The following is a 25,620-nucleotide window of genomic DNA, read 5'->3' as shown; positions in this document are numbered from 1 at the left end:
AGTCTCCAAAATGCAAACCTTGTATTTGCTTACAGTGAGTACACAGGACAGCATACAAAAATGCAGACAGTCGTTAGGTATAAGTTCATAACCAAGACAGGGTTCATTTTTCTAATTTGTTGAATCTAGAGACAGAAATGACCTCATGCATGCCACATCAAGCAATGACCTCTGTGATTCCGCTAACTTTCAAGGATTTTCTTTTCCTCTCTTTGTATTCATTTATTTGTATATTTAAAGGACCCCCAATAGCTGATGCCAAGGCCATGAGCTGGTAATCATGTAGTTCACACATGACATATAGTATATAATACATTACAGTACATGATGAGTATTAATTGCATTAATGTACAAAAATTACATTCATGTACAATCCAAAAGATGAGAGAGAATTATATATATGGATGATGTGAATATGAATTATACACATGAATACATATGAAGCAGAAGAGGAATATTAAATTCTATTAGTTATACCTCCTACTATTCAGTGTGTTATCTGCATGCCAAAAAAATCTGTTGCATATTCTCTTTACAGGATGATTTATTTTTAATCAGGCTTATATTAAAGGCTAAATTATTCCAGTTTGTGATGGCGCTGACAGTTATTCATTTCAAGCCATTTCTGTCAAATGTCGTGTTGTGCTTATATGTGTTATTATAGGAAGCCATCTGGTTGAATAGAAATGTTGGCATTTTGAGTCATTGGAATGTGGCCATGCTTGAGGTGATTCTTTGCACAATGGTCAACCATAAGTGGCTGGAAAAAAAAGTTTTTGACAAACCTAGCAGTCCTGGTTTATGTTACAAAATTCTGTTTCAGATCCAGATGACTGTACTGTTGAACAGGAGTCTAAATCAACGATTTAGAAACTTGAATCAGTGTGTGCAATTGTAGAAAACTTTCTTGTGAACGCAATGTATGCAGTCTGCTGATTTTACTGTATTTCACTCTGATTAAAGGTTAAGCTACTTGCTGAATCGGATTGAAGGTGTGCAGATTAGTCAAACAGATGATGTGACAGATTTGAAGGAAATATCTTTGGTGCTTGGACTCCAGAGAGAGATTTTGCAATCACTGGTGTTGGCATTGGCTAATGGCTGAGGCTGATGGCTGATGAGGCTGATGAATCTGCACAAATGCACCATGAAAGAACTACATGCAGAAAGAGAACCCTATTCAAAACAAGAAGCAATGAGATGAATGGCTAACCAAAAAAGGTGTGTCATTGAGCTATTGGTTGGCTGAGAAAATAGCTCATGTCTCAGCCAGCGACAATGGCAGCAATTAATTATGTGACATATGGTATGAAGAATTAATAACAGACCTAAGCATGCAAAAGTATACTCTACTTGACTCATATTTTGCTTGAAAAATATTCTTATTTCATGAGAGGTAACTGTCAAGGACAAGGCCAGGCAATTTAGTTTTGTCCACCGGTTGTATGGGTTCATCCGATATAGATAACGCCAGTTCAGGCTTAGAAACCTATTTTCATCATGACAACGAGACAATACATTTAGCTTCTGAGAAATTTAGGCCTAATTTATTTATTCAAATCGAATCACATACTTAAATTAACTCACGACACAAAACTTGATTAATTCACAGCATGTCCTTGCTGCATGACATACAGTGGAATCATCAGCATACATTGTTATACCTGCATTTTGCACAGCAGAGGGTGAGTCATTAAAATAGAAAAAAGTGGTCTGGAACAACTTCCTTAAGGCTTCCTGTGAGGAAGAAAATTTGCTCTGAGCTGAGATAAAGACTTTGGAGAGCAGTTTGTTAAAGATATGTGCATGTTATTATTAAAACACTTTGGGGAAATCTTTGGGGGAAAATATCAGACAGTGTGGCTGAGGTGACACTTCAAAGATACAATATATGGTGAAAACATTTTTAATGACACTGAGATAAAGAGAGTCTGTAGTCCTGTAGTTTACAACTCTGACACTACAAGTTACATTAATTTTTCATTAGTACATGTTGTAGTCTATGTTCTATATTCAGATTCAAAAATGTTAAATACTAGTTTCAGTAATTTAATGGAGGGATACAAGGTGTCTGCCGTCATAAGCCGTCCTTGTTACAGTTAGTATAATCATTTTTTTAAGACAAGGAAACAAAAATATTGTTAGTGTTTGACGCACTTCATGTTCCTTACAGTGTGCAATTTTATAAGTGTGATGGCATTCTCTGTCACATGTAGATATCTAGCATTTACAGAAATGAATGCCTTCAGGCACAATAGGCCTTTTACACAGCAGACGTTTTGACTAGTGAGACTGCTACTGAACAGACATGAAGCATCTCTGATCACTGATGTAGGTCTAGTTTCTTATTTTAACTTAAAGTATAGGCAACAATGTATGAATTGAGCTTAAATGAAATTAATTTATTTATCTAAATAAAACAGGGAATAAAATAAAATTATCTACCAAATAAAATAATAATAAATCAAAAATAAATCTCATTATTTGTCCCCTTCTTCAGATGAAATGTCCTCATTTCAAATTTTCATGAAAAATAAAGTAGTCAGTAGCAAAAGGTCTTACTGATAACAAACTGTGGTTCTGTTATATGTGTCCCAGGAGGTCATGGCAGTGACTCAGGACATAAGGGCCGAGGAACTAAAGCAGCTAAATGGACTTTAGCCATAACTTATTTTATTATATACATGTGTTTTCCCAAATATGATGTCAAAATGTTTTCCATGAAAATGTCTTAGCAACGTGATTCACCATGATGAATAAAGCAATTTTTTGTTTAAAGGAAAAGACAAAAGCGTTGGCAAAAATGCTTATTTGATTTTGTGTTATGAATTAGATGAGAAGATTGAAATGCTCATGTTTGTATGCTTAATAAGTAGCTGAAACCAGAAACTACTTAGCTTAGCTTAACATAAAGACTGCTGACAGGGGGAGACAGCAAGCCATGCTCTGTCCAAATGTGTAATGTTTCAGTTCAAATGAAGACCCAACTGCTGAACAGCAGGCAGGCAGGTGGTTTTAACAAAAGGTAAGCTTAAATTTAGCTTATAAAACACTTCCAAAATAGCAACGAAACAGATAAAGCATTACACTTGGTTAAGCAGAGAACACAAACTGAACCAGTGAAAGAAACCATGAATACAGGAAATCTGACAAATAGAAAGAGACAGGTATATATACACTGAGCACCAATCACGAGAACAAGACACAGCTGGAGTAGGCGGGCACGGACAAAGGGAGGGAAACAAAGGGATTGGTTGTCAGTGAGGGTGTGATAGGGAACATAAGGGTGAAGCAAACAAGACTAATGCAAGACAGGTGTGAAGGGAAGACTCTGGAAACAGGGAAGGACGAACAAGATTGATAGAAGGCAGGTGTGTCAGGAAACAGGCGGGAAACAGACAAAGGCAGGAAGCTGTAACAATTCTTGCCTGGCAAATACTCCCTGCCAAGAAATAGTCATATGAAAAGAAATCATTTTAATATAATAGTACTCAAAAGTTCCAACATGTCCAAAGAAAGTTAATTGCCAACAAATGCAACTCAATAATGCGCACTACTCAACTTATTTATTGTATATGTCACAATAATTGCAAGAAAAATATATTATAGTTGGACAAGTTTACTAATGATATCTGCAAGAATTTAAAAAAAAAAGAGAGACAAATTTTCATTTCACAAAGCACCCACTGTCATTGACATTAAGTAACGTAGTGCATATTCATATACACTATGTGACCAAATATCATTTACTAATCAATCAGTGTCTCTTAGGCATTTTGTCCCTCTGTTTTTGCATCAGTTTGAGCTGCTGGATCTCCGGCTGTCTGTTTTTGGACAAAGCTCCTTGGTAGGATCCTTCACATTGGGTGAAGGCCTGTTCAGACACGCCATCTGAGCAGTGAACTCTTCCATTTCGTTCTTTTCCAGCTCTCTCCTACTCTTGCTGAACAGATAAAAATCTGTTATGTCCCTCCACCCTCCCTCCAGAAGAAAGCGCACCAACAAACAGTCTGGACAAGATGTATAGAGGAAGGATCCAGTGAGGTTGATGTTTATGTCCAAGATATGTGTAAAAGTGCTGTTTTCTATTGTGAAGTTGTAAAACAGATAACCACACTGGTCACCAAAAAGGTTGCCCTGGGTGTAGGAATAGACAGAAGTTTCACTGGAATTGGAGAAGTACACAGTCATGCTACCGTCATTATCTGGAAAAGACAGTTGTGGACTGGTTGCAATTAAAGCCCATCTGCCCTCCAAATGATGAGGATCCAGTCTATCCAAAGGCCGGAGCAAGTCTTCACAACCCAGAGGAGCTGAATGGCTCAGCGACATCAGGTTTAGGAGAAAGATGGCCACAGCAAACAAATCTCTGTATGTTGAAGTCATGATGATTCTGTGTAGATTCTTCACTTCTTTACTTGTGGTCTCAGAATGGAGCTGGTTTTATCCCACAACTTGCATCAAGAAACTGCACGATTCCAGTAAAAACTCATTACCCAATCAATTGTACACTCCATTACTGTTGCAATTGTACAAAGTTTGATTTTGGTAATGATCAGTGTTTGCTTTGGAACTGATTCCATTAGTCTTACAACATCTCCACCTGCCTCAGTTAGAGAGTTAGAGAGATAACACCAGAGCTGCAAATAAGTACATGTTATTGGGTTTAGGGCTACAACTAGCAATCATTTTTCATCATCGATCGAGGTGCAAATGATTGTCTTAGTTTCTTTATAACTGTCAGTGGATTGTCAAAAAAATTAAAAACTTTAAAAAGATTCCATTTATTGCCATAGGAAAATAAATCATTATTTAATCATTATTGAAATCCAGAAAAATGCTCACATTTGTGTAGCTGAAACTGCAGGGCATTTTTCTTAATACCAGTAATGATTAATCACAATCACTGTTGCTTTTTTTCTGTTTGAGTATTCGAGAAACCAAAGCAGTTGATTAATTTACTAACTGTGCAAAGTGTTCTGAAGGATTTATCAAGATGTTACAGTATATCTTTTAGTTCAGGTGTTTTCAACATTTTTTAGGCCAAGGACACCTGAGCTGAGACAAGACAGAGCAGGGACTGACCCCGTTTGAAGAGACTCAAGTTCCAGTTTGTTCAGTTTAGACGTTTATACATTACACTATGTCTGTAATATTATAGGACTTTCTCCCCTTATGAGAAGATGAGAAGAAATGTTTGGATAGGCTGAGATAAAGAATATGAGGAGTGTAATTTTAAACACTTCATTAATAATTCATGTATCAAATCAAAAAGCATTAATTGGTGTGGATAATATTGTAGACATTCATTAGAAAAGGAATTTAGAGAGACAAAGACAGAAACTTTGTGTACCATACTATTAAAAGGGGCGCCCTGACAATTTTAAACACCAAAGTCATGAGAAGTACAAAAGTTACTTGTGACATCAGAAGCAATTCTCTTATTTATTTTTCAAATGAAAAAGTCTTTGTAACATATTTTTAGGCCAACAAACTGACCTGCACACCTGCATGCACACGGTGCGGTTATGGCTTGTTTTGAATGTTATGTACCCACTGTTTCCTGAGGCAAGTTTACATGCACCTCCGCTCATTTCAGATTCATTGTGTTCTGGATCCAGGCCTGGTTATCGTTATTAATGCTAGTTAGCCAACTAGCAACATCGGTATTAGCCAATATTCATTTTTTGATTTTATATATCGGCAAATTCAATTTGAAGATGGCAGTGGTCGATATTTATCTGTTGTGTTGCACCGATTTTGCACTGACTGAAGTGGTGTTGGTGCTGTCAGACGAGGACAACTTGTTAACATACCTGGCTGCTGTTTCAGAGACGAAGCCATTGGCTGAACCAGACACTTGCATGACGTACGAGGGAAACAGGTGCAGTGTGCATGTGTGGTTTGTTTTCAGGTTTGAGTGGCTAGAGGGGGATATAATGGACTGACTTGCAACAAGACAGATCCTCTTTTCTTTTTTATTATTTTTTTAATCTCTAAAGAAAAACATGCATCTTACTGAGAACTAGGCTTTGAGGTTCCAGAGTTTTTTTTCTTTTTATTATCAGTATTAGAAAGAGGAGCCACACTGTATGGGAAGACTTTTCCTAAGATGCCAATTTTTGTTTTGTTCCCATGTTACTGCCTTCTGTAAGTTTGTGCTTAATGGAAACACAAGAGCATTATATTTTGTATGAAAAACACAAGAAGTATAAGCTAGCTGCATTTATGTTTTTAAATATTAAGATTTTTTCCATATTTAATTGTTTTTAATTGTGTTTGCATTTACATTTGATTACATTTAATTGATTTATTTTTTTAGGGCTGTGTTAGCACTAAAAGTTGTATAGCAGGATAAAAGCTATAGAGGCAGTTATTTTTTTTAGAAAAGAAATCTCTTTCATATGGAAGTAGATTATTTTCAAGGTTGCTTTATTTTTATGATTGAATAATTGCTCATTCAAAGGTAGTGTAATGAAGGATTGAATGACTTTAAAACAGTCAGAATTTCCTGGCACCAAAGGGGGGAATACATAACAACAAGAAATTAAATACACAACAAAAAATATGTGTATTGGCCAATTTTTTTTTTTTATTTTTTTTTTGTCGCTGCAGCCATAATGGGAAGTCTTGTTTTTTTTTCACATGTGGAACTAATAGACAGGTCATTGCAACTTCTGTTGATGATTCGTTCCTAAAACATCTAATCTGCTGAAGTGCCACTTTAATGACTTAATGTGAAACCCAATACATTATGCAAGTATAGAGGGCTTTAAGAAGTACCAGGCTCCATTTTATTTGAACAGCATAAATGAAATAAATTCTTGAATTAATACTTTGCAATTTTACAGCTAAAATTTGATTTAATTTTTAGGAACATGAATACCATCTGAGGTTGATAAGAAAGGCACATTCCTAAACTTGTCATAGGAGGTTTGTCAAACTAAACCTTATCTCATTGGGAAATGGATTAAAGATGTCATCATTGTGAGTTGGCAAAAAGAACATTTCTTACATGAATAAATGCCCACTGACATTGGTATACTGTACTTTATTTTGTTCACACTATCTGATAAAAAATCATGAAACATCTTGAACAAAGTATCTCAAGGCTCTTGTCTGTCCTCAGTCTGAATAGCTGCTGAGTCACTAACTCTGCTCTGGACAAAGCTCCTTGCTAGGATCCATCACGGCAGCCGGAAGCATGCTGAGACACTCCACCTGAGCCTTGAACTCCTCCATCTCCTTTTGCTCCACCTCTCTTCTTCTGCTGAATAGGAGCAAACGCATGGGTTTCTTTGACTCGTTGTCAAAGCGCATCACCAAGCAGTCTGGGCAGGACGTGTAGAGGAAGGTCACAGTGAGGTTCACCTGTTCCCGCACATCAAAGGTGAGGACGCTGTCTTCCAGTGAGACATTGTAGGTATGATAGTGACACTTCGCTCCAGCACTGACGCTCGGTGTGTACAAAATGTTGGAAGAAGCATCAGAGAAGTTTGAGAAGGTAATGCTAGAGCTGTTTCTGCATTTGAAGAATTCCAGATGTGCTGGATCGCTGAAACTGCCTGCAACTAAAGCCCATCTGCCCTCTAAATGATAAGGGTCCAGTTGATCCAAAGGCCGGACCGAGTCCTCACAGGCCAGAGAAGCTGAGTGGCTCAGAGACACCAAGCAGAGGAGAGTCCCTGCATACATGGCAAACATGGCTCTGTACACTGAAATAATGTTGTAGAACATCTAGTTTCAGTTGCATTGCGGTGTGTTTCTGTCTCTGTGTATTTAAAGTTACGCTCCAGTTTCACAACGCTTGAAACTCTAAAGGGCAGAGTCCTTTATCCGCCTGTGGATTCTGTGATTGTGAAATAAAAGAAATACTCTCACTATGACACTTATGTTTGCGCTGTCAATAAAAACCTAATGTCAATTGATTTTGGAGACAAGAGTTAAATTGAATATCCCCTGTCCTGTTTCTCTGTGTCACTACAAAGACCTTACCCAATTTCTGTACCATGCATGAGCAGTCAATCCTTAATCTGTTAGTTTGGTTGAGTGTTCAATCACTGCTACGCTGATGATCTATAATTTTACATATCTGTTAAGCCCAGCGACCTCTCACATCTGCCTACTCAGGTTTTCATTCTAAAGTTGTCAAATACTTTTGCAGCGCTTTTGGCGTTAGATCCCGATGCCAAAAGCCACTTTCACGTCCACGTGATACACTGCTAGATGGCATCAGATGAGAACGCAGCAGGACAGAACCGTTAGTGCTGTTACTAAGCGCTGCTGGTAATGAAGTCATGTAAGGAGCATGACGTCCCTATAGGCCTGCGGTAGAGGTGGTGGATGGATCAAACAAACCATGGACTTTCGAGCAGGAGTCAGGTGTTTGCTTCCCTTCTGAATGTGATGATTTTTTTTGTACACCTTACCATGTGCCTCTCTTGCCTAATCCTAACCATCCATGCCCTTATTGCGTACTCCAAACTATCCATGTTATTGTGCTTTTGACACAGAAATACAGGACCCAAATGCACAGCACAGACACAGAAACTAGTCTTCACTTGCCAGAGGGGGTTTGGTAGATGGGGAAATCAAGCAAAGGCAAGGAGAACCCCTGATGGGCCTGATACTGTTTTCAAGGTCAATGAACTATGAACTGAACTGACAACCCTCCAAACATCACACACGCATGCAATGTAAACATGGTCCATAAAATGGCCATGTTGCCCCCTCAGAGCCAAATGGAACTGCTGGCTGTCTCTCCAGCTGACAGAAGTGCTTCTTGGTGGTAGCAATGGATGTAGAAAGGGAACTGGATACAGGAACAGTGTTGGGCTTTAAAGCCTATTTGACATAGTGACCAAACTGTGCAATTACAACTTCTAGGTTTGTCACAAGAGACAAACCTTGTAAGACATTACCCATAGACTTCTAAGATAAGATCGTTCTTGTCACTATTGAAAAAACAGCAAAAGTCAGTTCAATGGCTGTACAGCAGCAGCACAAGAATAAAGAAATACACTGTGAAGCACACATTTTAAATCAGGGCATAATTTTTTAATTTATATGTAAATCAGTATGTCTTACAAAATCCACTACAAGCCGAATGCAAAGTTATACTGTCATTTGTTATTGTGAGCCTGAGACTGAGCTGGAGGGTTAAAGGAAATACTGGTGCGCTTGGTCCTTGGGGCCCACAATGCAGAAGATCAGGGAAAGTTTATACCCAGAAGTTGAAACTTTGCTTCATGCCCACTGAGCAACTTTCATAGGAATTGATGGAGCCATGCCTCTAATGCTGTATGTGGTCCTTAAACATCGGGCTGCAACCCAAAATTTGTGACCATGTGTACTGTAGGCATAGCCAGCACGCCCACTGCACATGCTCCAGTTACTTCTTTTCATCAATGCTTCTCATTGCTTGCACCACTGCACTGTATTCATATCAAGGTCCTACTCTCACAGAATGATTGCACATTATATATTTTCTTTTTTTTGCATTTTTCTCATTGTTCAGCCAAAAAGACAGAACACAGCTCTTCTTTACTGTCATAAATTTGCCATTTTCTTTTTTTAATGTGCATGCTTCTTCTTCTTCTGATGCTTCTTCTTGATTTTAGACCGCTGACAATATATACAATACACAATAGTGTATGAGCTCTCGCCACAGACCAGAATGGAATGTGGATCAGGAAATGCATCAGGAACAACGTAGAACCTTAATTGTTTGGTGAATGAAACTTTGTTCACATCTGACATGACCAGTTCAAATCCGCAGCTGTCTGCGGGTGCAAAATGCAAACGGGGTGTGCGCCCCCTTCAAGGTCGGACCCATGTCGAGGTTACTTAATGCCCAAAATTTGATGTCTGTGTGTTAAAATGTATTTTTGTATTTTCTAATTATAAATTACTTGTATTTTGATTATATACTTCTTTTCATACTCATGTTTTGTGTTATTTATTTTGATACATTTGTTTGTGAGTCACATAAAAGAAAACTTACTATTGACTTATAAAGTTTATTTGATTCTGAATTTTAAATGTTCTGATTCACTGATCAAAGTAATTAGGGGCTCATGTTTCTTTAAAATATGTGTGCTGGTCATTTTTTTAAACCAACTTGCAGTTTTGGAAGGTTCTAAAAACAAAATACTACCATTTAAAGTTGAATGTCCCTTTCCTAAGCCAAATCAAGAGCATAAAAAATATTTGAAGTGCCCCATTTTGCACCAGCCCCTCTCCTCTCATAAATAACAGTCTCTAATAATTGTTTTGCAAAATTCAATAATTTTTTATTGTCAGTAACTGACAGACACAGTTTTGAAGCAATTGTATTTAATTTCAAACTAAGATTTACGAAAAAAAAAAAAACCAAAACATTTTGGGATTAAGTTACAGAATGTCAAGCATGAAGCATTCAAATCCCATTGTGCTGGTAATAACTGTTTTAACACACATAGTTTTTACAAGGGTCAATTCTATTTTCACGTTACTTGTCTCCACTGAAAAACTACAAAAGTTAAGAAATATAATACATGAATAAAAACTAACTAAACTAAACTAAAAATGAGTGAATGATATAATGCAATTTAAAGGGTGCTCCAAATTAGCTTTTTGTTTTCAAAATAACATGCATTTAAAATAACAATGTATTTCTGCAAAACAATGCGTCAAAAAGTAACAAATACAAACATGCTGTTTTGCTTTCTCCTGTGCTATGTATGTCTGCCTAAATGACAACATGAACATGAAATACTTTCTCAAAGTAGTAACCCAATCAAGTCATGTTATGTCTCAGTGTCTAAGGACTGACTTAATTACAGCATTTTTTTTTTCACCGTGGCTCCTTTGAGTTATTAATGTGTTGTTAAATTGTGCTGTACCTCAGTATTTTTGCAATGAATTCAGGTAACATTTACACTAACATTCATGTGACCAACCAAAACATCATGAGTCTCTTAGCCCTCCGTTTTCGTCTCAGCTGTCGTAGGTGGATGATCCGGACAAGCCTTTTTAGTTGGGTCCATCGTGACAGGTGCAGGCATGTTCAAACACTTCACCTGAGCCCTGAACGCCTCCATCTCCTGCTGCTCCACCTCCCTCCTCCTGCTGAACAGGTACACCCGCAGGGGTTGCGTTGCCTCGTAGTCGAAGCGCATTACCACACAGTCTGGGCAGGATGTATGGAGGATAGTCACCGTGAGGTTGAACTCATCAAAGGTGAAGCTGCTGCCTTCTAGTGTGATGTTAGCGTACATATATTGACATCTTTCACCAAAACCGAAGATGCGTGTGAAGGATGTTTTGGAGGTTTTGTTGGCATTGGAAAAGTTGATGATGACACTATCTCTTTGTTTGAATCTCTCCTCAAGTTCTGTATCGCTCAGACTGCCTGCAACCAAAGCCCATCTTCCCTCCAAATGATGAAGATCTAGTACATCCAAAGGCCGGACCGAGTCCTCGCAGGCCAAAGGAGCCGAGTGGCTCAGAGACACCAAGTAGACAAGAGTGATGACATACACCACAAACATGTTTTTGTATTGTGAAATGCTCCAAGCAATACTGTCTTACTGAAATTAGGCTGGTTTTATAGTTTGTTTAAGAGACCTCCTGTTTCACTACACTGCCAAAGAGCAGAGTCCCCTTTTCCATATGTGGATTCTCCGGTTGTGAAATGAGGGTGAGTTAATGACTATTAAATATTAACCCTGGTTGCCTTTCTAATATTGTACCTATTGTGTTGTCGCTTCACTCTCAGGTACAGAATCAGGCCAGAAATTAGTGTCAGCTAATAACATCAAAAGTTTCTTCTCACAGCAAGATGTTTTTTTTCACATTTTTACAAGATATTTTCATATTATAATGATTAGATTTTCTTGTTATACAATTTACAATATTTGTCTCAGCATGACGTGAAACATTCCACGTTGTTACATGATACGGGATTATTTTATCACATAAAACATTACATATTGCAGCTGGAAAAATAAGTATCTCGTTAAAACAAGAAAAGTTAATGGTTCTAACATGAACATATCTTTCTATGTCAAGAAAAGTTATAACATGAGAGTATCTCGTAAAAATGCTGCTAACAAGTAACTCTTCTTATGATGATAAGAGAATTTTGTTGTTATAACATAATAGCATCTTGTTATAAGATAAAACATCTTGTAGAGAGGTGAAGAACATCTTGTCCCTACAAGAAACTTTCATGTTATTACACTATATTGATTAATTGATGTTTTATTTCCTTTTTTTTTTTTTTTGGTGGGTGAAAACTGATGTCAATCCAAGGATTTATCTTTAATAGCTGCAACATCCATGTGTTTTACAAATCATGTCACTTTTGTTTTTCACTGTACATTTAAATAACTCAGAACTCCTCTCCCTGATTAATATGCCAAAGGAAACAACCCTTTTCCCAAGGGGTGGTAGATCATGTTGTAAGCATGGATTATTGGTCAAATGCAATTACTCTTATATTTCCGGATTACATTTTTTGCAGTATAATAGTTTTATTCAAAATCCAAATTTTTTGCCACACTATTTTATCGACAATGACTTATTTGAAATTGTCTTATGGTATTTTAGGCAGTTTGTGTGATGGAAACATTTAAACCAGAGAAAAACAAATCTGAAAGAGATCCCATCTTCACTCTGCATGCTGAGTATCTGGCTGTCAAGTTGCATAAACACTGGTGTGAAAGTACAGAGTGAAATTTGTGCCAACATATAAATAGACATGAGTAAAACTTTTGAACAAAGAAAAATGAAAAATGATGTTTGTAAAGATCAAGTTAACTATCAAAATGATTTCAGTGGCTTCATACTAAATGACATAACAGACAAATCTACTTTACACATGTAAAGTAAAAGATATATCTTTAAACTCTTTGAAGCAAGTTCTCTTTATTGTTTTGGAATGAATCTTGGTGGGGGTTCTCTGAGACATCTGTGCGGGATTTTTAATTTCTGAATGCCATCGGAAACCACCCACACTTGCTTATGGTTGCCAAATACATTCCTCATTAAGACAACAGGAGACGTGGCACTCTCCTCTCCAAACATTTAGTGACTCAGTGAGCTGACTCAGCCTGGTCAAAGTCCGTGAACAAGGCCGTGCGGTCACATGCTTTATACGAGTCATCATTTGCAAAAATTACATTTTATTCAGAACTTTATCAAGTCAGGATGATGAAGTTCTTAACAGTGTAACGTTGCAACATGTAGCTAAATAAAGACTGTGGTGCCATTAATGAGCAGCTTGGTAAGAAATGTTCCACAAATATAAAGATATTTAGATGTCTAAGGAAAAACAAAAAGCTATGGAAAAAAACAATATTTATAATGATTATAATAAAATATTTAAAATTAAGTTATAAAACAATTATAATTCTAATCACTTTTTCCATGTCAACACCTTTTAAAAAATACTTTCTTGTTTTTTGTTTGTTTTTTCTTGTTTGTGTGGCTAATTTTTGGGTGATTTCTCCTTTTACAGCTCATTGCCTTCTTCACATGCTTTTGACAGAAATCAAGCCGATACAGGGTCCAAAAGCGTTGAAGCCTTAAAAGAAATAAGTTTAAGCTACCTGTCTGATTCAACACGGGCACTGGCTGATGGCCCAAGCCACTGCACCTGCCTTATAGTATAGGTAGGCTACTGACACTTTTGGGAGGGCAAACCCCTAATCAGATGAACTGTTCAAACATTAACTCGACCACAGCTGTCGGTTCTTTTTTTCCCCCTACAATTGCCCATCTGGGATTTGGCAGAATTTCCCCATGGCCTATCCATATTTCCCCATGGCCCATCTAGATGTTGTATATTTTCAGTGATATGTCCAGTAAATTCTGTCTAATCTGGGGTAAAAAATTGCAGCACTATCCTTTTGTGTTACAGAATTTGCAAAATTGAGTCAAATAAAATGAAAAACAATCTCTTCTTAACAAGTTTCATCTTGAAAATAAATTTATTCCAAGTTACAATTAGTTAAAAGGTAAAAAGGACAGGTGTGATGGTTTTTAACAAATAACCTCCATCCACTTATGGTAACACACACTTTATTAACACTTCAGGACAACTCATCTTTTTAAAGACTTTCAGTTGTTGTGTCTCTCTGTTTTCTCTTCAGCTTGAGCTGCTGGATCGTCGGACGTCTCTTCTGAACAAAGCTCCTTGGTGGGATCCATCACATGAGGTGGAGGCATGTTCAAACACTTCACCTGAGCCCTGAAATCCTCCAGCTCCGTCTCCTCCAGCTCCCTCCTCCTGCTGAACAGGTAAAAATGCTGCCGCTTCCCAGACTCCACGTTCATGCGCATGAGCAAGCAGTGTTGACAGGACGTATGGACGAAGTCTGCAGTGAGGTTGCTTTTGTCTGTCCCATCATAGGTGAAGCTACTGCCCTCCAGGGAGATGTTAAAGGTCTGATGCGTGCATGTGTTATTGAGATGCATGCTGCGAGAGTAGGAAATATGAGTGTCACTGGTGTTGCTGAAGAAGTTGACAGCAGCACTGTCTCTTTGTTTGAATCGCTCCATGTACGGGGGATAGCTCAGGCTGCCTGCAACTAAAGCCCATTTTCCGTCCAGGTGACGAGGATCAAGTTGATCCAAAGGCCGGACCAGCTCTTCGCACGACAGAGGAGCCGATTGGCTCAGAGACACCAAGCAGAGGAGAGCGATGGCACACGCAGCAAAAAGCATAGTGTATTCTTTGAGGGCAGTCGCTGTCAGTCTCACTGTTGTATTTAATGCAGAATGTGGCCGCTAAAGAGCTCTGACTGGTTTTATAGTTATTTCAGAAACCTCCAGTTTCACAATACAGAGAATACCAGAGAACAGAGTCCCTCTTTCACCTGTTGATTCTGTGATTGTGAAATAAAGTTTAGAGAACTGGTTGTGACTAGTTTGTGTTTACAGTGGTGTTTTACTGGTTGTCTCTCTCTTACCCGTGGTAACACTGTGGGTAATCTGTTCTGTAAGTTCTGTAATATCAATTATTGGGATAGAACACTGGTTTTATAGTTGCTCCAGAAACCTACAGTTTCCCAGTACAGAAAGGACCATAGAGAAGAGTCCCCCTTCTCCTGTGGGGCAAATGAAAGAAAAACAAACTCTTCTGAGAAGGCTGCATCTCGAAAATGAATTTATTCCAAGTTACAGTTACTTATATGGAATAAGCACAGGTGTGATGGTTTCCAACAGGGATGCACAAGATTGGATTTTTTTGTCAATATCCGATATATTGCTCTTAAGTAAGTCATTTGGCCAATAACTAATACTGATATTGATATATCCACTTTTTTTTACCACCTAATTTTAGTGATCATCAAGTCTCTTCTGTGGTGGAATTAACATTGTATTATGCATTCCTCAACATGATGGGCCACAAGCAGATGGAGACATGAAATTCGTGGCTTTTCAGTGTATGTAATATTCATTCACTGTGCAAAATAAGAAAAACACTTCAACTTAGGGCTGATGTTTTGTACATTTTCACTTTCTCAATAAAATAAAAAAATATTGGTTTGTGATATCAGCAGAAATCAGCATGTTGGATGATCCCGACATATCATTTTAAAGCAAATATACTGATGCATGCTGATAATATAATTATTTCCAACAAATAACCTCCATCCACTGATGGTGACATACACTTTATCAACACGATGGGACTATTTGTGTTTTTACAGATTTTCAGCTGTTGTGTCTCTCTGTTTTCTCTTCAACTTGAGCTGCTGCATTGCCGGACGTCTCTTCTGGACAAAGCTCCTTGGTGGGATCCATCACATGAGGTGGAGGCATGTTCAAACACTTCACCTGAGCCCTGAAATCCTCCATCTCTGTCTCCTCCAGCTCCCTCCTCCTGCTGAACAGGTAAAAATGCTGCCGCTTCCCAGACTCCACGTCAAAGCTCAGAAGTAAGCAGTCATGACACGACGTGTTGATAAAGGTCGTTATTACACTGCTGTTGTCAAAGGTGAAGCTGCTGCCCTCCAGGGAGATGTTGTAGGATACATAGTAGCACCTGTTATCGGCACGCAGGCTGCGACTCATGGAGATGTTGGTTTCACTGGTGTTGCTGGAGAAGCTGACAGTGGCACTGTCTCTTTGTCTGAATAGCTCCATGTACGGGGGATGGCTCAGGCTGCCTGCAACTAAAGCCCTTCTGCCCTCCAAGTGATGGGGATCCAGTTGGTCCAAAGGCCGGACCAGCTCTTCACATGACAGAGGAGCCGAGTGGCTCAGAGACACCGAGCAGAGGAGAGCAATGGCACACGCAGCAAACATGCCTCTGTATAATGAAATCATAACTGTCTATGATTTAAATAATTATATCAATAATTATAACAGGTCGTGGTCGATGGTTTGTTTTCTGCTTTTATATAGTTGCATCAGAAGTTTCACAATTCTGAAAATACCAGAGAGCAAAGTCCCCCTTTCACCTGTGGATTCTGTGATTGTGAAATGAATAAAAGTTTCGAGTACTGTGACTTCTGAACATTTATACTGGATGTTTACTTGATGGCTCTAATATGTGGCAACATTGTTGGTTCACTGTGTCAAATGTGCTATTGTTTTTTTACTTTTCTAGCAATAACATTCTGAAAATATTCAGTGATATTTTAAGCGATATTTTAGAAATGTCGATAAAACACAGTTTAGAGATGACTGCATTTACACTGAGTGATGTTATGGGACTTTCCTCTGGCGATAACATTCCAAGAAGCATGGTGATGGTGCTCAAAACATTACTTTATTTCTATTGTAGTTGCCACACTGGCTGTCATTATTTCCATTCAAAGGAGATGTAGGGGTGTAATGCGAGCAACAAGTGAAAGGCAAGTCCCTTATACGTGGGAGCAGCCACATATGAGGGATTTCTGGGAGCTGATAGTCCATGATTTCACAGAGGAATTGTGAATTCAAAACCTCCAAATGATCCTCTCAACTTTTGAAGAGTTATATGATGCAATAACACCTCTTGTAGCTCCTGCTGCATCATGCCTGAGGGAGCCAGTTTCTACTGACAAGCACATCGCCATAGCATCATGTGACCTATAAAAGAAAAAGGTGTTTCCATTGCAGTTTCAGCAAAATATGGCTTTTTCAAATCACCTGAAATAGCTCCTTATGCAAGCATAAAAGCTTTTTTGCGATAAATGGGAGTTTTTCGAAATCAATGTGTTTCCATTCTGCACATTTTATATATGCAGTTTCAATCTGTGCAATATGAGAGTGAAATGTAAAAAAAATAAAGAATGAAAAAAAAATAATGAAAAAATAATCATGGTAGAGAATGATGGCGCATTGCTTAATTGGTCTAACAAAAAATGTATGGTTTAATTTGACCTGACAAAGTGAAAAGATGTCATAATTCTATTCAGCTGAAGCACTGCTCAACGCTTGATGAAATGAAAGCTGGTTCCATATATAAATGATTTTAATACGTTTTTTGTCGTTTTAATTCTCCAGTAACTCAGAATTGTGCTGATCACAATAAGATAAACACCATAAAAATGATCGTGTGCAGCTTGCATTCACAAATCTCCTATTGTTACCATTCCTTCTACTGGTTTTCTATGACAAGCATTACTTTTACAAAACAGTCCAAGTAAAAAGGACAAAGAAATGGATTTCATAATGTTCTCACAGTGTACCCATAACGTTACATAAGAGAGAGAGACGACTAATAAAATACCACTGTGAACACAAAATAGACACAGCCAGTACTCCAAACTTTATTTCACAATCACAGAATCCACAGGTGAAAGAGGGACTCCGCATTCTGCATTGTGAAACTGGAGGTTTCTCGAAACAGCTATAAATACAGCCAGAGCTCTTTAGCCACCACATTCTCCAGTAAACACAACAGTGAGACTGACAGCGGCTGTTCTCAATCAATATGTTTGCTGCTGCGTGTGCCCTCGCTCTCCTCTGCTTGGTGTCTCTGAGCCACTCGGCTCCTCTCTCGTGTGAGGAGCTGGTCCGGCCTTTGGATCAACTGGATCCTCACTACTTGGAAGAAAGATGGGTTTTCACTGCAGGCAGTATAAATGACAGCAGTAGGGCTGATGTAGTCTTAAAAGGAAGAGACAGTGTGGCTATTGATATCAGCAGTTCCTTATGGACCCAGAACTACCGCGTTGGCGACCTGTGCCATTCTTTTTCCCACAACACCTCAATGGAAGGCCACATCCTAAAGGTCAAGGTGAAGGACTATAACTTTACTGGGACCTTCCTCCGTACGTCCTGTCAAGACTGTATGGTGATGAACTTGGCTGTGGTGTCACCAGATTACAAGGCAGTGGACATCTACCTGTTCAGCAGGAGAAGGGAGGTGGAGCCGGAGGTGATAGAGGAGTTCAGAGCTCAGGTGCAGTGTCTGAACATGCCTTCACCTGTCATAATGGATCCAAACAAGGAGCTTTGTCCAGAGCAGACTGCCAGCAAACCAACAGCTCCAACTGAAGAGAAAACAGAGTGACAAAAGCCCCAAGAGACTTTGATTCATGATGTCTGTTCACACTGTCTGAATACATGTGTATGCATTTTATTATTTTTCCATCAGAGAAAAAAGATAATAAAAGATTCTAGACATGCAAGATGTTTTGAGTTTTATTACACACACACACACACACACACACACACACACACACACACACACACAAAACAACATGTCAATACTTGTCAATACAGCATGTAAGCACTAACCTTCATTGTTATGTTTGTTCACATTGTTATTGGATTCTGTATGTACTGTCAAAAAAAAAAAAATTCCATTAGAGAGAGAAAAAAAAGATTTTGTTAAATGTGAGATCTTTAGAGTTTTATGACAGGTTTTCTGTTTCCTGTTACAGTGTATGTGGAATGCCAAGAAGCAGTACATATGGGTTTATTTAAAACTGTCAAACAATCGATTTTCAAAATTGTGATTAATTGCAGAGTAGTTAATCCCAGTTACTTCATTTTTTAATTGCATGTTTTTAATTCCATTAGTTTGCTTTACAAAACACATTGTCCATATTGACAAGGAAAAGCAATTCTCACCAGGTTGTCTTGCTTAGGAATAAAATGACAGCCAAAAAAACAACATGACATAAAGGTATGTCTGTAAAGGACACTCATCTTAATTCAGATATCTTAAGGGTCAACGATCAAGGGACCCATGTGAAATGGCCATGCCGTTTTTCCATTGCCAAAATATAGCCTAACTTTTGGGCGTTATTCTGTCTCTCCACTGAGAAGCTTGCATGACATGGTTGGTAACACTTGATTCCGTCTTTCAGGTGATACCAGTATCATCACTCTAGCTTTAAAACTCAGCCCACCTTAAATAAAAATTATATGATTAACAAATTGAAACTTTTCCCACCATTCCAGACCAATATTTATTTACCAAGGTTGTTTATTTATATATTTACCATTTTTATATCCATTTTACCATTTTCTGCCTTTGTCCAATGTTTTTTTTTCTGTTTTTGACAAATTAATTAATAATTAATAAACGATATCCAATCATGACAGTAACCAGTGTATTTGGGCCATTTATGAGGGCTTTTTATTTTCTTTAGTCTCACTCTGCTGCTGCTCGGTCCAGGAAGCCATGACAAAAAGTACTCAGAGTACTTTACTGCAGTACCAATATGACTATGTAAAAAAAGTAATACTTGCGCTGCAAAAAAAATGGCCCTGTGATTGATGTATTAATAGATATGGCATTATTAGATTGTTGATATGATGTATTTATGTAAAAGAAGCATTTTATTGATGTAGCTGGTCAAGATAGAGCTAGTTAACTACTTTGTATACAGGTAGGTATTTTAGTTCAGTGATTCCAATCCAGGGTCGGGGGCCCCAAGTCACAAGATAAATCTGAGGGGTTTAAGATCCAAATAAGTTTATATTTGCGGTTGTTAAAATGTCATTGCACCTAACATGTATATCGGTGTAACATTTTAAAGTTTCTACAGGTGACAGTATGTATGAGTACATGAGAGTTCATGAAAGTTTTTTAATTCTGAATATTTCCATTCATCTGAGTGTAGATTTTGTCCTTAAGTATGTGAAATAATTTTAAAAAATATGAAAGTTATGAACAATAAATATATAAGCTGACGTTGAATGTTTTGATGTTTGAAAGAAGTTTCAATGTTGAAAATTGTGAAAGGACGTGGGAGCCAATAGAAAAAACAAAAATGTGGAGAAATAACAATAAGGAGTCTTAGATGTAGAAGAACATAAGTTGGAAATGCTTCAAACATTTAAATAAACCTACACATGCTTACCACTTGTTGGTATTCCACACATACAGTATAGCTAAATTTGTTTTAACTCAAGTAACTCAAGCGACAGAAAACCTCTAATAAAATTCAAAACATCTTACATTTTCCAAAATCATTTATTTATTTTTCTCTGATGGAAAAATAATAAAATGCATACACATGTATTCAGACAGTCTGAACAGACATCATGAATCAAAGTCTCTTTGAGGCTTTTGTCACTCTGTTTTCTCTTCAGTTGGAGCTGTTGGTTTGCTGGCAGTCTGCTCTGGACAAAGCTCCTTGTTTGGATCCATTATGACAGGTGAAGGCATGTTCAGACACTGCACCTGAGCTCTGAACTCCTCTATCACCTCCGGCTCCACCTCCCTTCTCCTGCTGAACAGGAAAAAGTCCACTGTCTTGTAATCTGGTGACTCCGTAACCAAGGTCATCACCATACAGTCTTGACAGGACGTACGGAGGAAGGTCCCAGTGGAGTTAAAGATGTTGAACTTCATCTTTATGATGTGGCCTTCCATTGAGATGTCGCGGGAATGATATTTGCACACGTCATCAGCACGGTTGACGAGGGTGACTGTGGAATTGTGGAGATAAACAGCAGTACTGTCTCTTTTCTTTAGGATGTCCGCAACTGCACTGTCATTCTGAGTGCCTGCAACCAAAGCCCATTTTCCCTCCACACGATGAGGATCCAGTTCTTCCAAAGTCCGAGTCAAGTCTCCACAGGACAGCGGAGCTGATTGGCTCAGAGACACCAAGCAGAGAACGGATGCAAACAAAGCAAACATGTCTTTGTTTGTTGATCTTTATGTCACGTCTCAGTGACTGTGTTGTCTAAATGAAAATGTGTCTGTGAAAGTGGCTTTGCTGGTTTTATAGTCTCTTATCCACCTGTGGGTTTAGTAATTGCGAAATAAAGAACATTGTAGGTCCTAGTCATTGTTTACACTTGATGTTTACTGGTCAGCTGTGGGTTCACAGAGTTCACATATTTTGAGTCAAATAAAACGGAGAAAAAGGGTTGTCTGAACTACATTACATTGAAATTCTGCACATAATGTTTATTACTGGGACACCAGTAGTTTTCCTGTATACTAAAATCATATGAATTGTCGTATCACACATGCATAAAGGTGGTGAGGATGTTTACTTTCTGTTTTTCCGTGTGTGCACATACTTAGTTGGTTCAGAGATCTTCAGTTTTGCAGAGTCCCTGCTTCACCTGTCTTTGTGATTGTGGAAATGGCAGGACAGTTAAAGGGGTCCTGTTGTGCTCATTTTTTGGGATCAAATGTGTATTTTGGGGATCTACTAGAATAGGTTTACATGCTGTAATGTTCAAAAAAACACATCATGTGTCTCATACTCCCCTTTGCTACAGTACCTCTGTCTGAAACTGTCTGAGCTCATGTCCTGCCTCCCGAGAAGCCCAGCCTGCTCTGATTGGTCAGCTGGCTCTCTCTGTGCACATTCTCTTCTGTTTGTTATGTTGTGATCTTACAGTGTTATGGAAGTAGACACTGAAACTCAAATGAGCTGTCTCAGGCAGTGAGCAGTGTCTTTTGAGGGAGAGAGAGCTCCCTCCGATTTGGACTTTGGGCTTTGCTAATAGGACACCTTTCACAAGCACAAAAATGCTATAAATAAAAACAAAAAAGAAAAGGGATGAAACCCCCAAAGCACAAAAGGTCCCATTTAAAGACACCTTAACAAAGTTCTGTTTAATTAGAGATTAAAGTGAACTCCACATGCTATGAAACATTCTGCAATTACTGACAGTTAACGTATTGATGTAAAGGCTTTTTGTCACTGCTGTTAGACCAGCAGGCAGTGGTAGAGGAAGAACTCAGTGGCTGTATTCTCAAAGCGTCCTATGACTATTAGCTGCTCCTGGTGACAAAATTCTAATAAAAATATAAAAATTATAAAATTTATGGCTGAAACAAAGAAGTAGGAGAAAACATTCTCCAAATGCTGAATGATGGTAAGTAAATGAAAGGCTACAAATTATATAATGCAGGGACATTGTTTGTGGTCAATCTCCTTAGAGATGAATTCACATCTCCCAATGCAATAATGATATGACGCCAGAAATAAAGTGATCACAACAACACAAAAATACTTGGAAAAGTGGCAAAATGCAGCAGTGCAGCAGTGATGAATCGGGTCTGTCTAAAGTTTCAGTCAGCAGAGAGATCATTCAGACTTTCCACTGGGTGTCCACACCTTGCAGGCTCATAAAAGAACAACCAATCACATCTGTTAAAAGAATATTTCATACCTAGCAACAGGGACAACCACACCTCCTCTCTAAGGTTAATGTTTCTATCCCTTCCTTCTGGGTTGCTCTGTGAATTTTTCTAAATCACTTGTGCTAGACAGTTTTTGGCTAGGTTACGAGCTCTCAGAGTATTCTGAGAATGTTTCTGAATATTGTACAACACTCAATACAATACTCCATTTCAAGTTTTAAAAAAATCCTTCATTCAAAATCAAAATATTTAATACTTCTTCAGCAGAAAGGACGGCCTTGTGACTGATACATTATTGTATATGACATTATTTGATTGTAAACACTGATGCACTCATGTACAAGTAACTCAAAACTGTACCTAAGTAAATGCACTTAGTTACTTTCCAACACATTTATGGAGTAGGACACAAGAACTAGCCTAGATAAACCCATGCTTCCCACTTTCAAACACAAAGAGCTTTATTGGCATTCCCAAACTATGCATACATTTTAAACTTATTTTAAGGGCACTGAAATATCCTTGAAAACGTGTTCCTGTTTATTTGTATTTTTGACCCGCTTCAACTTGGCACCTCACCGTGATGTTGTAAATGCTATATTGATGAATTTGTCTGGCTGTGATTGATAGTTCTTATTCTGAAACCTTGAGTCTCTATGAGATTACCTGTATCAGCAAAGGTTACATACATTTCTTTTTTAAAAGTGAAAATATTTCCCAATACAACCTGCAGCATACATGCATAGTTATATGATGGCTTCCCCCTAAGTGTGCAAGGTCTGGCAGTGAGTTAACATTTTCACTACATGGTTGTAATTTCTCAGAAAGCATGGTATGTGTCATGGGTGTTGGGAGAAGGTGGATCCAAATGCAGGAGAGGGCAGACAGGTGGAATTCAGTCAGATAACAGTGTGACAAAATCACTCAACTAAAGATCCAACAAAGACTGAACTGTAAAACCAGGACTTAAATACAAACTAGACTGACGAGGGGATGAAGTGCAGGTGGAGAAAAAAGGGCAGGGAAGCTCAGGTGAGGGGAATAAGGTGATGAGGCAGAAGAAGAGGCAGTAAGCTGGATAAAACTGAGGATCAGGGAGGGACTAACGAAGCTCACGCACGGCAGCTGTGCAGATGGCAAATGAAAGAAAGAAGCACAGGAACACAGGAAGGAGAACACCCAACTGACACCCAAAAACCAAATCTGCATGTCATCAGTATAGGCAGATATTTGCTTTAAAATAAAATCTCAGTTAATATGCTGATTTCTGCCAATTCTGCCATATATAGTTTAATACTAATTTCTGGATCATTCCCTCTTGTTGCTCATTGACTTCTTTCTATGTTTTTGTTTGAAATAAAACTAATTTGCCCAGGTTTTCAAACGGTTAAAAGTCCTCTCTTTGAGCTTTAAGACATGACCCTCTTTTGAGTTGTTCTTGGAATTATAATTGCACAGATCACCAACACAGGTGGTTTGGGTGCTTACATCAAAAGTTGTACTGACTCTTCTTTCTAGATCTGCAGCTGCAGATCTGGCCTAGAACTAAAGTAGGTCCTTCCTCCAAATGATGAAAATCCTGTTAATCCATTATTTTTTGGGGGGACACATACCCTCAAATATTCATAAATGTTAAAAATGCTTTTTTTTCTCCAAAAAAACCTCATTGTAGAATATGTTTCATAAAAAACAGCCAATGTGTGCTCTTTTCCTATGTGGCCCTCCATTATTCGCTGCCCCCCTAAAATGGCAATCAGTCATCAAAATAATCAGAAACCCTGATCTAAGATTTCTATTTTAAATGCTCTTAAGTGGTAAGTAAAGCTGCTAAGTTTTTAAAAAAAAATGTCCTAGAGGCCACTTTTCCCTCAGACTCTCTGAAGGGTTGAGTCACACAAGGTGCAGGTTGAAAGTGGTCTCCTCGCCCCCCAATGTTATATAAGGTGATTATGGCCTTGCAAGGTTCGCACCAAGTCCTCACAGGACAGAGGAGCTGAATGACTCACAGCCATCAAACAGGCAACAGTTGCAAACACAGTAAACATGCCTCTGTCTGCTGTGTCTAGATAGTCCCACATCTACCTGCAGATTTATTTATCATGAAATGAAGCAACATTTGAACTATTAGTCATTGTTTACACTGCATGTTTACTAGTCTCTCTTAGCTCCGGTAAAGCTTTGGGTTCACGGTCAGTCACATATCAGTGATCAAATAAAATGAAAGAAGTTTGTACTTTTATACTGGTCTTATGGTATTTCATTAATTTCTTGCGAGCATATACATCTGAGTGTTGAAAAAAATATAAAATATAAAAACTACTATGTTTGGCACACTGCAAGTTCTTGGTTGTAAAAATCTATAATAATATAAAATATAATTATTTCCAACTGCTTTTAAATAAATAAAATTTAAAAAGAATACAAACTTGCCTCTACTATGTTTGGCACATTGCATGCTTCCAGTGGTAAAAATCTATAATAATATAATATATAAATATTTCAGACTGGGGTTTTACTTTTTGTTTGTTTTATTTTTAAATATTCTAATAAAAAACTTGCCACTACCATCTTTGGCACACTGCAAGTTTTTAGATGTAAAAATCTATGACAAAATAATATATAACCATTTTAAACTGACTGAGATTATAATCAGTATTACTTTAAACCTGTCAGGTATAATGTGCTTTTCCAATATAAAATTCATCATTGCTAATTCCCAAAGTGAGACACATCTCTGGAAATGAAGGATATTCCTGGATGAGAGCTGTGGCACACACAAGTAAACACTCCAAAGCGTGCTGAAATCATAATACACATTTAATTTATAATTTACACCTGTTCCTGTCCTATGGCAGTTTCTTTATTTTTATTTACACAGTTCGGGGCTGTGCACATAAAACACTTAAGAACAGTGACAAGTCAAAAGAAAAAAAAAAAACAAAGCACACTTCAAGTTACTGAATATGACCACACACTTGATTGTCTTTTAGTCATGCTTTTAGATTAATCTAAAAATGAACCATCTGTGTCACAGTCTCTGATGAGTGTTGGCTTTATGTGTGAGCTGCATAAGCTGA

The 25,620-nt window shown here is 38.0% G+C and overlaps 2 protein-coding genes and 2 pseudogenes across 2 annotated transcripts; all 4 read right to left on the bottom strand.

Annotated features, from left to right (window-relative positions):
- Nucleotides 1–3,547: 3,547 nt before the first annotated feature.
- On the bottom strand, nt 3,548–4,429 carry LOC148189908 (uncharacterized; annotated as a pseudogene).
- Nucleotides 4,430–7,036: 2,607 nt separating this feature from the next.
- On the bottom strand, nt 7,037–7,769 carry LOC148189907 (uncharacterized; annotated as a pseudogene).
- Nucleotides 7,770–13,954: 6,185 nt separating this feature from the next.
- Nucleotides 13,955–14,978, bottom strand: LOC148189906 (uncharacterized). The gene has a single exon (XM_088075538.1). The coding sequence runs from the start codon at nt 14,707–14,709 to the stop codon at nt 14,104–14,106; it is 606 nt and encodes a 201-aa protein (XP_087931664.1). The 5' UTR covers nt 14,710–14,978; the 3' UTR covers nt 13,955–14,103.
- Nucleotides 14,979–15,134: 156 nt separating this feature from the next.
- LOC148189905 (uncharacterized) lies at nt 15,135–16,371 on the bottom strand. The gene has a single exon (XM_088075537.1). It carries the CDS (start codon nt 16,315–16,317, stop codon nt 15,703–15,705), a length of 615 nt encoding a protein of 204 aa, XP_087931663.1. The 5' UTR covers nt 16,318–16,371; the 3' UTR covers nt 15,135–15,702.
- Between the last annotated feature and the right edge of the window lie 9,249 nt (nt 16,372–25,620).

This window comes from Plectropomus leopardus, chromosome 3, assembly GCF_026936395.1.
Source record: "Plectropomus leopardus strain MGB_pleo_1.0 chromosome 3, ASM2693639v1, whole genome shotgun sequence".
Classification (NCBI taxonomy): Eukaryota; Metazoa; Chordata; class Actinopteri; order Perciformes; family Serranidae; genus Plectropomus; species Plectropomus leopardus.
This window is presented reverse-complemented; position numbering and strand designations above follow the sequence as displayed.

Excerpts from the sequence above, each read along its gene's own strand:
- LOC148189906 (XM_088075538.1), bottom strand. The coding sequence starts at position 14,709 with ATGCTTTTTGCTGCGTGTGCCATCGCTCTCCTCTGCTTGGTGTCTCTG.
- LOC148189905 (XM_088075537.1), bottom strand. The coding sequence starts at position 16,317 with ATGATTTCATTATACAGAGGCATGTTTGCTGCGTGTGCCATTGCTCTC.